This window comes from Crassostrea angulata, chromosome 1 (assembly GCF_025612915.1).
Source record: "Crassostrea angulata isolate pt1a10 chromosome 1, ASM2561291v2, whole genome shotgun sequence".
Classification (NCBI taxonomy): domain Eukaryota; kingdom Metazoa; phylum Mollusca; class Bivalvia; order Ostreida; family Ostreidae; genus Magallana; species Magallana angulata.
Genome location: NC_069111.1, coordinates 31,031,607 through 31,045,354, shown reverse-complemented (window position 1 = coordinate 31,045,354; position 13,748 = coordinate 31,031,607). Strand labels below are relative to the sequence as shown.

Here is a 13,748-nt window from a genome sequence, read left to right as displayed (position 1 = left end):
GTCAATTTCGATTGGCTACAGCTATTCACTCTGTCCACAAAACAAGTTTTCTATTCAAACGCTTTCCTATCACGTGATTGACTTTCTATAAAACCTTTAAACAGGATACCCCTATTACATTTAACACACGTTTCTCTACTTGTCCGCACACATGGAGAGGAATATTAAAATAGAGTCTCTCTGACAAAGCCATTGCCGATATTGTTTTGTCTCGAGCTAAAAATGAGATTTATTCGACGAACTCAGTTAGTCGAGTCATTTATCCGTGTTGAGTTTTGGCAATTTTGATCTGGAGGAAACTCTTACTGTAGAATATTATGGACGCGCTAAAACAACCTTGTTGATGTTGTTTTTACTCGAGATAGTGGGCGGAGTTTTAAAAAAGTGTGGGGTTTGCACAAATAACCCACACTTTTAACAATAGAAAACTCGCCAAGCTATGGTACAAAGTAGATTGAGACCCTGAGTTTACGTTGATTTGTACAGATAACTTTGTCTTACTGAATAAATTAAATTGAGATATTTGGCAGTTTGTCTTTGTTTTTTCAATTATAATATTTTAGGTGACAGTCTCAACTAAATTTTTATCTTTAATATCATCATCAAATAAATATGGAATTGGAAGTTTTATGTTTTGAATCTTAAGTTTTGTTAATAAAATCTTCAAGCACATTGTACATTTATTTTATGAACGCAATGGAGATCTGTTTAAAACGTGATACCACTTACTCTTGTAGAAACTGAAGTTAAAAAAAAACTAGCTTCACACTTATCAACGTTCATAAAGAGAAATTCCACTTTCATTGGATATTAAGACTTTAAAAAAAAAACCTTTAAAAGAGGCCATTGTCACATCTTTTCTCGAATAACCGATAGTTAACGACCCCTTTTTTCAACTTAAACTTATATTTAATATGTACGTTAATGAGAATTAGTTTACGAGCAAGACTTTTTCCATATGATTTCACAGGGTTTTTTCTCTATCTCTTTCTTGCCCATACTTCATATTCTATCATCAGACATTGTAAGAAGAAAGTATTAGTTTTAATTAAATTTAAATGTGATATTGATAAAAGCGTATTTAAAATTTAACTAGTATTCAAAACAATAGTGGTAGCTTTAAATTGCAATTTACCTTTCTCTTCTTGTCCTTTTCTTTTCCCGAGATTATATCGCATATGAGACTGAGTCCCGTTGTCATCATCTACAGGAGCACTGCTTATAGCAGCTTTTCTTGCGACAGTCCACGGGGGCTAAATTGATAAATATTAAATATTTATTTTATTTACTTTGCTTACAATCGCAACATCTCGGGTCTCTCCCCAGAGTTCGAAGTCTCTCTGTCAAAAGTAAACAGAAACAAACACTCTAAAATTAAGTGTGCTTTACTATGGTGTATACTTTATTTTCTTATAATAATATAAGTATGTTTTACATTTTGATAAAAAAAAAATTGTATAGTTTAACTCCATCGATCGTGGAGACGATCGCCGTCCTGACAGTACTTACGTACGTTACACCATTACAATTTACAAAATAAATAAGCGTATGTGTGAACTTTGCATTATTCAGTAAAGATGTGGAAAATAAAACAATCAAAAATTATATGGCTTTCCGAAGTCTTGTTTCTAACAAATCCTCTTCCGTTAGGCGTTTTTTTTCACAGTCAGGATTCACGCCCCTAGAGTCGTTGGTAAACAAAAATGGTATCGGGAGAAAACGAACCCTGGTGAAAACGTACCATTTGAGGGTACGTTTTAAAAACTATTCTTATGCACAAAGATGCAATAAAACAATAAAGTGTTTTTTGGGTTTTTTTGGGTTGTTTTTTTTTTTTGGGGGGGGGGGGGGGTTGTGATTCGTGTGGGATATGAAGTTAGCGACATTGCAGAGAAAATACATATAAACCGCATTAATCAAAATGTTAAGAAGTCAATGATCAAGCTAACGTTACCTTCATAACCCACATGATCATCAGAGAAAGCATTATTTGCATCGATCTTCCTTTTTAATAAATTTGGTAGTAAAATCTTTGTGAAATTACTAGAACTGAAAATACGTAAGATAAAAAAACACCTGCCAAATCGTCCAGCTTTTATTGATCCCGGTATACAGTCTGGATCAAGGAGAGAGAGAGAGAGAGAGAGAGAGAGAGAGAGAGAGAGAGAATGGTTCAGGTGATTTTTTCAGAGTTCTGATTTCACCTAAAATCCTGCATGGTTCAAGGTCTCTGCGCATTCTTTACCTGAGAGTCCTCTTTGTAACATAAGGTACAATATACTCACCAATTCTAAAAGGCAATTTTATGGTTAAATTGCAGAGGCTTAATATTTGTTGGGGTAGAGCAATCAAAGATGCTAGTTTACAATGACTACTTGTTAAAAGCTGTCAAAATTAATTGCTAATTGTTCCATCCTTAACAAAGTTACAACCTCTACATTTTAGGGGCAATTTGCATTACAATGAATAAATCTGCAATGGGTCAATTTATACTATTATCTTTGCAAACTTTGATAACAGAATTTTAAGGTTAACCTCTCTTCTTGACAACAAACTCAAACTGAAATTTGATTCACATTTATTTGAAATTTGGTAAAATACATGGAAAAAATACTTAGTATACAAATACACATTACAAAAAAAACCTAAGAAATGAAATGGAACAAATTAAATGGATTCCACGTCATTATTGACTCGTGTTTTTGTTCCAAAGTAAAAACAGCACAAATTCACACAGATGAACAAAATACATGTGTACTACAAATCATATTGTAAGAAATAAATGTACCAGCACTTCTTTTTGCTTTTTTAAATACAAACAACATTAACTTTCTCATGTGTTTGTTATGAAATGTTATAACATGTTATCACATCTATGCCAGAGTCCACATCTATATAAAAAGAAAAATGAGTACTAAACAAAATTAATACATCTTTATAGAAAAAAAAGTGAAGACCTAAGATAAACAAGTTGCTGTTCACATGATATGACATGAAATGAATACTAAATCTTTGGATGAGATGACATGGTGGAATATAATGGGAACATGGGGACTCATTTCTCATTGCCAACAGAATTTTTTCGCTAGAATTTTGTATTCAAATAAAATAATTATAGTCAAGGGGAATTAAGACTAGGAATAGACTTTTTAAAATAATTCAATTGCAGTAAAATAAGTTAGTAACATAGTCAATAGGTGGGTATATATATATGGTTTGTTTGTTCTGAGCAGAATTAAATTGCAATAATAACCATTGACCAAAAATCCTATAAAACAGGCAAAAATCAGTTTGGTGTGTGCAAGTTGCATGCTGGGTAAGTGATTTTACATATTTTATGATTTTATCATACAGAGCGGTATGTTAAATAGGAAAATAACCAAAAGAAAGTTCTGTCTGAGCAACTATTGTCACTCATGTACTAAATTTCAATACATGCACAATTGAGGTGGTCATGTAAACATAAATGCTGCTTCTTGGACACTATAATACACTGAATCTGAAACCAAAAAAAATTTCAAATTGAAAAACAAATCATTATAATCATAAATAAACAATCATTTTGTATTGAATGGAGTAAGGATGCCTGCCATTCACAAATGATAAAATTTGACATTCTCAATGCAGTTACTGTTTCTAAACATAGATAATGGCATATACATAAAAAAAATTACACTCATGCACTTAACATTTAAAAATGTCCCGTTTTCTATTCACAATTTGGTAAAAGCACTCAGGGACTGTAAAAATTTACTTTACAGCTGTTTTGTTATTTCATAGTTTTTTATTTCATACTGGAAGCACATTACAGGCTTGTAATAAAAAAAAGGCAAATACTACCTTCATTAGGTGGTCAATAGGGGATGATTTCGACAGGTATGAAGAAAAAATTAGCTAAATTACATTGTGACTCTTCCACGTTTATACTAAAAAAATGCAAGTCTTACTAAGGATGTACAAAAGTATATAGATACAAATGTAGTATGAGAGTATTTTTTTTTCAGGAACGTTTGCATGAAGCTTAACAGAAGGAACTTATTGAGTATACAGAAGCGTATTGTACATAATCCTTTCTTCTAAGTATTTCCTATACATTTACTTCACACAACTAAACAACATTCATACAACATGATCAAAGTTTTCATATAACTGTCATACAATATTGCTTAAAAATGTTTTCTGTTAAAAACCATGGTCTTGTTTTTTTCATCCTTTCATGCAAGAAGTGGTCCATATTTAAGTTCAAATGAAATTCTACATCATTTTTTTAGATGCTCATTTCCTTGCTATACGAATATAAAATCACAAGTCAAGCACAGTGTAAACACACCCCATGTTGATCTCAGACTTTGTCAAAATGAGGGGTCTGGTCTGAAATTCTTAAAGCATCAAAGCTAGGTCTCTTTGCATTGGCTTCAAAGTTCTGAGTGGTACTCATTCTGGAGAACAAGTCCCTGAACTTGACCAGCATCGTTTCTAGAGCCTTTTGCTCAAACTGAGCATTCATCAGACTCATCATAGGGTCTGGCTCCGGGCAGCGCATCAGCGTGGGTGCAAACACAATGGCCAGGTTGTCAGATCCCATCATGTTGGTCGCTTTCTGTTCTGTTACCCTTAAATGACAAAAAACCCAGTCTGTTAATTAATGTTGATTGGTAATCATTTTTACTGAAATTTTATTTCACTTGAATAACAAGAAATCTTGTCTTTTGTTTGGGTCATCTGTTGAAGAAATATTGTAATCAAAATGAGACTGCTAAACAGTCTTAAAAATAACAACAAAGAAATGTTATAGAAACTTAATTTTCTGCCCAAATTTTATGCAAACTCAACAATACACATCCTGCTTAATATTCTTAAGTCTTATTCCTTTTTCCATTAAAATTTCATTTACAATATCAATTTCTTTAACATACACATATTTTCCAACAATGATGTTACCTAAATTAATGCAAATACATGTACAAACGGTAGTAATCATAAGGAAAGTAATATAAGAACCTGTTGAGATGAGCGAGTAGGAAGCGCAGAGTCTGGTAATGAGCCGGGGGCAGTTTACTCAGGCCCTCCTTAATTTTGATGATCTGAGTCCGAGAGCGGGGCTCGTCTTGTTCTGAAACAAAACAGAACTTTCATCAAGGTTCATCAAAAAATAGAACAATCAGGATTCATTACAAAATAGAACTTTCATCATGGTCATTAAGAAATAGAACACTCAGGTTTCATTACAAAGTAGAACTTTCATCAAGGTCATCAAAAAATAGAACACTCAGGTTTCATTACAAAGTAGAACTTTCATCAAGGTCATCAAAAACTAGAACACTCAGGATTCATTACAAAATAGAACATTCATCAGGTTTCATCACAGAATAGGAAGTTTATTGAAAACAAGAACATTCATCAGAATTCATCACATAACAGAAATTTGAACATACACTAATTTGATCCAAAAGAGTCAGATTAAGTCAGTTGATATTAATGTTCCATTTAATTTGTTGAGTTCATCAAACTCAATGGAACAGTTCATATCAATGTTTCAATAAGTTTAACAAGTTCATTATGCCAAATACATGTAAATTTTGTGCTTCTGGGCCGTTTTTTTCAAATCATTGGCAATCATTTTGATATCGCAAAAATTATAACATACAGATAATATGTTAAACGATTTTTAAATATTAGTTGATATCTATTGTTTATTCATTTGCGTTTTTATTTTAATTTTAGTTGATATCTATTGTGTATTTATATTAATCATACAAAATAACTTTCACCAATTTGACAGTTAAATATTTGGATATGTCAAGAGAATTGCATAATGGAATGGTTGAGCAGTTTGTTTCTATCCAACTGTAACATAAATATTCTCTAAATACTCAAATATGAATCCAAAAAATTACACTGGAATCAATTGGAGTGTCTGATCCCACAGTCACATGATGCTTTAAAATCAACAAGTAAATCAAACATAATACTATACTGCAGATACAATAAATACATGTAAGCTTACACTACTCAACAAAAAGTATGGCGATAGAGAAATTAACACAAAGCACTTGTCTAGTTTAGTACGCATGCACATGTACTTACTCATAGTGTCAATGATGATCCTATAGGCTTCGAATGTAATGAGGGGTATGGGCAGAAGTCGGAAGTATAGCTTGAGAACGCTGGTTATACTGTTAATGTCATCATACTTCGATTCACTGATCACCGTGTTTTCTCCATCTGTTAAAAAATAATTATATATATATAACATTTCAAACATTGTTCTCTCAAACTGTATCAAGCTATGAGTATATCTTCTTTGAAAATTGTTAAAAATCTTAATGTCTGTGTTACTTTAAATATCCCTAGTCTAGTCTTATTAATTCACTCTTTTATTCGAAAATTTCATATCAGAATGTCAGTCTCACTTGGGAAAACTCTTTAATAGATTATTCGAATACTTTTTTATTGGAATGTCAATCTCACTGTGAGATGTTAAGGTTGGTTAAATTTAATATGTACCTTTGTCAAAAGCCATCCTGATGCTTTCCACCTCATCATGAAGTCCGGCTATTCTATACAAGCCTTCTACTTCTAGACCTGCTCAAAAAATAATTAAAATGTACATTCAATGTAATTTATATTATTTCCTCACTCAGTGATAAAATTGTAGAGACTACTTAGCAGGTAATAAGGATTCAATCAGTTCTACTTTAACACAAACATTTTCCAAGCAAAATATTTAGTATCATTTTGTACTCCCATCTTAATTCAATCACTATAACACTGAAACATCATAATTCAATAAATAGTACCTGGTATACCTATTCTTAAAAGTGATGACTTCCATAAGTGGCCAGACACTGACCAGAAATTCCAAATTTAATTAATGGCTTAATTACCATACTAAAAATACAAATCCTTTTATTAATATTCAATGAATTCATGAACAAGCACTGACCTCGGTGTTCGATCTCTTTGATACATTTCTCCACCACCACAGGGATCGGTGTGTTCCTCGCCTTCACCACAGTCGTCAGATCGGCACCAAACAGATTCTTCACAAACTTGATGTCCGGCAGGCAGTCGTTTGGCACTTTTTCTGAGCACTTCTTGTGAGCCTCAAAACCACAGTCTGCAGTAAAAAATAGAGACTGCATGTACTATGTATTGTAAGTAACAGCAATTGTCACTATATAAGTATTAACCTCATAAAGTGAAATTCAATTAATTCTATTGATAATTATTACTAGACAAAAAGTGATACAAATACAATGTAGATACACAGAAGTCATATCCCAAAATTAATTTTACAAAAAAATTCCATTAAAAGAACTCACCCTTCTGAAAAAATCATACCCCTATCCCCACCCCATTTCCAAATTCTTAAAATTTAAAATCTAAATAGTGAATATATAGATAAATACATGTATTCACTAAAACCAATTTTATTGATCATATTTTACCTAGACACTTCACTCCCTGTGCAATGAGCCCCCACATAAAGTTGGCACAAAAGTCACACCAGTGCAGTCCAATGAAATTCTGAGTCTGCAAATCAAAGTCAAACACCATTCTTATTATAAATCTCATCTCTCCACACGCTCATAAACAGGGGGAAAAAAGCATTGATATCATGCAACTTTATATTATAGCTTAGAATTCATTACCTTAAAGTTGTGAGCTTTTTCATATTTCTCCACATCATCTATACTATCCAGTTCATCATCTAAATACTGAAAAATGACAAAGGACGAGTCAATTAATATCAATGTAAAATTTACTGCTCATAATATCTCAAACTTGCATATTTAGTATTGACTACATCTTGTACAAAGTTTGAAACTGCCGTTTTCTTACACAATTTTAAAATCGGCTCTTTTCCAATATCCTACCATCCCAGATTTAAGAAACCTTTAATCTAGCTCTATATTTCTTGTTTTTTAACTCCTGAGATGCTCCCTCACCTGTTGCTGTACACTGCCATTTGCACTACCACTACTTCCTTGGGACTGCTCTCCGAACTCAAGTCGCTTACTGTTCACAGACTTACGAGAACGATGCAGACGCTTCCGCTTGTCTGTGTAAGCCAGGTATGGAGATTCTGCATAATTGGACTCGTTTGATAACGATGCTATGTAATCAGAGGCTTTGAGCTCCACATAGAAGTGGATAAGTCCATCAGCCACCAAGTCGTGCACAGTATCAAAGCGTTTGTCCCCGACGTAGTGCTGGCCATCATAGTACAACTTGTAGTTCTTGGTTTGACTGTCAAATCTTCAAAAAATAGAAATAAACATATTAAAAGTATTACTGTATTTTATGGGATCTGTATAATGTATGATAAAATTGAAATTCAAGAGATCAAAGGGAAATACATTTATATGTATAATGATTCAATGGTAGGAACAATTAAACTTTCAGGGATTTTTTATTTCATCTTTTAAATCTACATGTTTAGATTTTGAAATTTTATTGTGTATCTGGTTTAGATGGTATGGCTTTTTCTTCTTCATGTTCATGAAACATAAGGATAGTAAATAATAAATAATTCTTCTTTCGATTCATGAAACTTGAGTATTTGAAGTCACATGGAACAAGAGCATCAAAGGGAAGTGTTTGGAACAACTATTGAACACTCAGGACACATGATTAATGGTATATTTACTTTTGATAGTGATATTTTTTTATTCATTTCCCTTTCAGCTTGTATCATTCTTGACCAGGATATTTACGGAATTCTTCTCCGCCAATTAAATGGATCGAGTTTTATCACGAACAAGACAATTTTTTGTTAATTAAGTGGTCTTTCCAATGTTCGTGTCAGTGTAGATATCTAATATGAGCACTTTTAAAAGTTAAATTCAAATTGAAATCATTAATATGTACATTGATAAAAATTTAAGTACGGTAAATTAAATACATTCAGAGGAAGTGTTTGGAAGCATTGTGACAAGCAAATATGTGTATTTATTTAATCCCAAATAATGTAGACTGGGTATGTGTGTGACTGTGCATAAATATGATGTCTTCCATGTGTGTTGTTAAGACTTAAAAACAGCCTCTAAATCAGAAAAGCGTTCAAACAGAATGAAGTAAATCCTGACTCAAAATGTTTGCTTCATTTGGAAACCATAATATCCCTCAAGTAGAAACAACTTGTTCCAGATGCAGTTGTTGTTGCAAAATCATGAGAATTTTTTCTCGCGACAAGGAAACAATAAAATGAACATTACAACAAATCTAAATATAAACACTGGCATTCCGACAACTAGCAGCTTTACATTATTAAATCAACAAAATTAGGGATACTGCTATTACGCTCCATCTGATGTACTATATCCCTTCCTCATGTTCCAGAATAGACAAGTTCATTTACATGTATTAAATGTACACAGTTAAACAGAGATCAGGGAAATAAAATCTAAATTAAACTCCCCATTCCCAGCCAATTATTAGGAGCAAAATGATAAGAAAATATAATAAATCCTATTATCCAGATGAAAATGCAGATTAATATTAATGTTTTTATTGAAATTTTTGAACCATTCAAAAGAAAACTGATGAGAGACCACCCAAAACAACAGGTGATTATATGAAGTATACGTAAATTCAATAAATCATTACCAGGTATTCTTTCATCACTGACTTGATATGATACTGTATACATGTACATGGGAATAATTGCTAATTTTCGCCTTTCGCTCATGTTGTCAGCGGGTGAATTTAAGACCGAGTGAATTCCAAATTCTCGATCATATCATCCCTCTTTAGACAAAAATGTGATTGGGCGAATTTAAAACTGGGAGAAACTGTTTTCAAGTGCAGAAAGGTGAAAATTCCTCGGAGCAAAAATTACCCTGTATACAGTATTGCTTAGAAACCATGAAATCATCATATTTTCATGACACACATTCTCCACTTAATACCCCTCACTAATGTAACCAAAGGATGCATTTATCACATTGTTGAATAAGAATTTAGATAATATAAGAACCCTTGAAAGGAATGGGAAATACTTATTTATCTTTATCTTTATAGTCACAACTCATAATCATGTTCTCTGATCAGTAAGCAAATAGTTTTTTACATACAAATGTATAAAAGGCTTGCAGAAAGTTGAATTATGGTTTTCATAATTAGACAATTCCACGCCATCTTCGATTTATTTTGTAACAGCTTACTACCAAGAACTACTGGTAGCAGTTTATTGATTACCGAGAAATTCGTTTGAAAAATAATGAAACCTGCCACACACCGCATACACAGTAAAACTCATTTTATACAAAAATACCCAGAAAAAGAAAATTCACTGAATGAAAAAGTGGAATAATAGCAATATTCTTTAAAGAGTGGGATACCAAATAAATGAGTTTGCAAAAATACCACCATCTGTACCTCAGTCAGTTTATAAAAATCCCAATTTCAGACCTATATAACAACATTGATATCCATGCAATTATAAATACTCAAATGCACTACATTACGTAACTTTTCTCAAAATATATTTATCAGTTAAAAATACATGTATCAGGAAACAACTGAAATTCTTTTTTTGTCTCATTGGAGTATTTATTTAATAAATTTATAATGAATGTGCTCTGTGGATGCTGTGTAAACATGTTGGTTGTTGATAGTCAATCACATGCACAATTGATCACTGATCTAGTCACACAGCCTACACACTGCTTCAATTTCCTAAAAGTGACTTTCTTATCTTAATTTACCTCAAAATATCCCTTACTCAAATTTTTATGTTTTACATCAAAATACTTCAAAATGAATTCATTCTGTGGAAGAATTGTGCATAGAAATGTATCAACAATACAATTATAACTGACAGTCTGTTAATTATAAGTGAAGAAATTTAATTGATTCCCGATGAAGAGTTCTTTCTTCTTCCTTAGAAAACAATTTCAGTGATTGGTTTGCAAATTAAAGGCAGAAGAGGTTACATAGTAAGTACACATACAAGATTAGTACAATAGTACAATATCGGTAGAGGTTTCCTGTCTAAACTACTCCATACTGCGATACTTTTAACCACAATCACAGGACAGGATAAAAATTTGAGCTCAGTGTTAAAAAACACAGAACAAGTGCAGCTCACAGTTCACATGTCAAGTGCCTTTCATAGCAAGTCCTTAGTAGAAACAGGTAATTAAACGCACAAAGTACAATCCTATATTGATTCAGTTTCCTTCTGATGATGAAAAATTGTAATGGCAATAACCAGGAAAAAATACATATTGATGTGTCTTTCTTTCTGTAAGCTATTTTCATTTAATCTGTTCATCCCATTTTTTTTCTTTGTTGTCAACTCAAGTGAAAAACAAGACGTCTGCTATAACTAGCTGTGTTAGGATGTGGAGGAAGTTTAAGACACTCTGTTTCAACATTTCGTTTTGGTAGTGAGGCATGGACCTTTACAACTGGGAATTTTGGGGACATTTTGGGGAATACCACGAAAATGATTTTATATCAAAACTCAACATATTTTGAGCTCTGGTGTTTCAAAAAACTTCTCTTATTTCCACAGATATGTTAAGTTATTGTATTAGTGTATAATCCATACAGGTATAGTTAACTGGAATTAACACATAATTTGGGGGAATACCTTCTTATGGTTGAAATGAATTATTGAGAAAATTTTCACAATAACTTGGGAAAAGGGGTGTTTTTAATACAAAAAAACAGGGGCCACTCAGTAGCTACAGTTACAGAAAATCAAGATGCATAGAAAGTCAATAATAAGAGTCAGTGTGAATAATAAGTGGCCTGTTTGCCTGAGTTTTACCTGATGGCCAGTGTGTAGGCATCAGCGGCCCTCTCACTCTTCCTGACCAGATAGCTCCCATCTCCCGCACTGGACAACAGATGGTCAGCTTCTTCACGTGTTATGTTGCCGTGGAATCTGCACATGAATATTTACATTAATTAATATTGAAATGAATTGTTCAAATTTATTTATGTGATAATTAATGCAACTTTAAGGGTCCTCAACACCCCGTGACTTTTACTTTAAATGTTAATTAGTACATCAGAAAATGGCAATTTCAGCCCATTGTAAACTTGTTTATTTTGCCAAAATTGGGTGTCTATCAATGTAGCACAATTGGTAAAGCTTCGGTCCTCTAGCACCCAGTTCCCAAGTTTGAATAGCAAGGACTTTTGTTTTTATGATCATCAATTAATTTTTAAAACCTGATATTCCCCCCCCCCCCCCCCCCCCATTTTTTTTTTGGTCATTTTCAAGTCAAACGAATGCTAGATATCTCAAAGAATTAAGTATTGTGTGCGAAACTTTTCGAACAAATGTAGAGGACTCTAAAATGAATAGTACTTGTAGCATCTTTGTATAAAACATAAAACCAATAGTATTTAATGTTGGCAAGAAATTTATGACACTTCAAATCTGACTTTCACTGTTTTATTTTGTGAAGAGAGTCTCAGTCATTTCACTTACTCTTTTCCATAGAAAGTTGGCTTGCCTGGGATCTGTAATAAAAAATTATATTAAATAGAAACATAAAGTGACTCTTCTGTTCAAAAAGATTGTTGGACATTTTGTTTTACGTCCTGTTATGCAACACTTGTCTTTTAAAAACCTAAGACGGCACTTCAATAATTGAAATACACTTAAAAACATCTCATCATTGACAGGCGAAGAGCCTTGTTTCTCCGCTACATCCCCATGTAATCAATTTTAAAAATAACTTGGCTGCGGAAGAGGAGTGTTAGTCGGGTCGTTACATATAGCACTTGCCTCGTGTTGACATACAATCTTCTTTGGTTTCGGTGCCTGAAGCTGCAAGGTATATACTGCAAAAGAGAGAGGGTTGAGTCATTTTATTTGCTGGGATTAAAATACAGCTAGCCATAAAATGTATAATATTCATAATAATACATGTTTTGAGTTACAAATAGTGCAGACAAGCTGTCTGACAGTTGCTTTATGGTGTACTTTTCTCTATTTGAAGATCATTGCTTGTATCATGGTCATAGATACTACTCTAGCTTATCTAATACCTTACATCAGACATGTAAAACAGGGGGATCTTGATCCCAGTGTAAGAGGTCTACGAGACCACCAGCTACACAATGTTACACAAGTTGGCCGGGAGCAGAGTATGTTAAGTGCACCATGTCCCTTTTTTGTCACAAGCCAAGATATTTCATCAGAACATTAACACTGACACTTTGATCGTAGACTCTAGACAGCGAGTCATGTGGTAAAAAACAATATGGCTTCTTGTACCACCACATCACAAAGTTGTGGACGGTGATGATCTGACCGAGGACTCTGTTTCTATATAGGCAGTTAACACATACATTTTTACATGTACTAGTGGTCTGCTCATATGCAGGGAAAATTTGGTATAAATTCAACAATTAACATAAATACAATTTTAGAGTCCAAAGAATGACTGCACTATGAATGAAGCAGTCTATACAAATATCTATTAATATTTCAATGTACTATCAATGGTACATTGTATCATATGCTTCAGCTTGTATTGTCATTTGATGAAATTTAAGCTTTATATCTAAAGTGACATATCGTCAAATATCAGATACATACATGTATATATTGTTTGGTATAGCTATTCATTTCTATGACAAGGAAGTTTAGAACAAACACGCATCTAATCTCATACTAAATGGAATCACATGTATATATTATCATTCGATGAAAAGCTTTGAATTTAAACTGGCATATTATCATATATATGATACTCTATATATTTACACAGGTATTAGTT

At 32.8% G+C, this 13,748-nt stretch overlaps 1 protein-coding gene across 4 annotated transcripts in view; it reads right to left on the bottom strand.

The window, feature by feature from the left end:
- Nucleotides 1–2,561: 2,561 nt before the first annotated feature.
- The window catches only part of LOC128174993 (N-chimaerin-like), a 39,617-nt gene continuing 28,430 nt past the window's right edge, over nt 2,562–13,748 (bottom strand). For all 4 annotated transcript variants that reach the window (XM_052840392.1, XM_052840377.1, XM_052840383.1 and 1 more), the window contains 11 exons: nt 12,752–12,807; nt 12,452–12,483; nt 11,783–11,899; nt 7,953–8,262; nt 7,656–7,721; nt 7,452–7,536; nt 6,947–7,120; nt 6,508–6,585; nt 6,088–6,225; nt 5,002–5,113; nt 2,562–4,613 (listed from right to left, as the gene is read on the bottom strand). In XM_052840392.1, the coding sequence (XP_052696352.1) occupies nt 4,343–4,613; nt 5,002–5,113; nt 6,088–6,225; nt 6,508–6,585; nt 6,947–7,120; nt 7,452–7,536; nt 7,656–7,721; nt 7,953–8,262; nt 11,783–11,899; nt 12,452–12,483; nt 12,752–12,807 (1,439 nt within the window). In that variant the 3' untranslated portion in view covers nt 2,562–4,342. The remainder of the gene's footprint in view (nt 4,614–5,001; nt 5,114–6,087; nt 6,226–6,507; nt 6,586–6,946; nt 7,121–7,451; nt 7,537–7,655; nt 7,722–7,952; nt 8,263–11,782; nt 11,900–12,451; nt 12,484–12,751; nt 12,808–13,748) is intronic.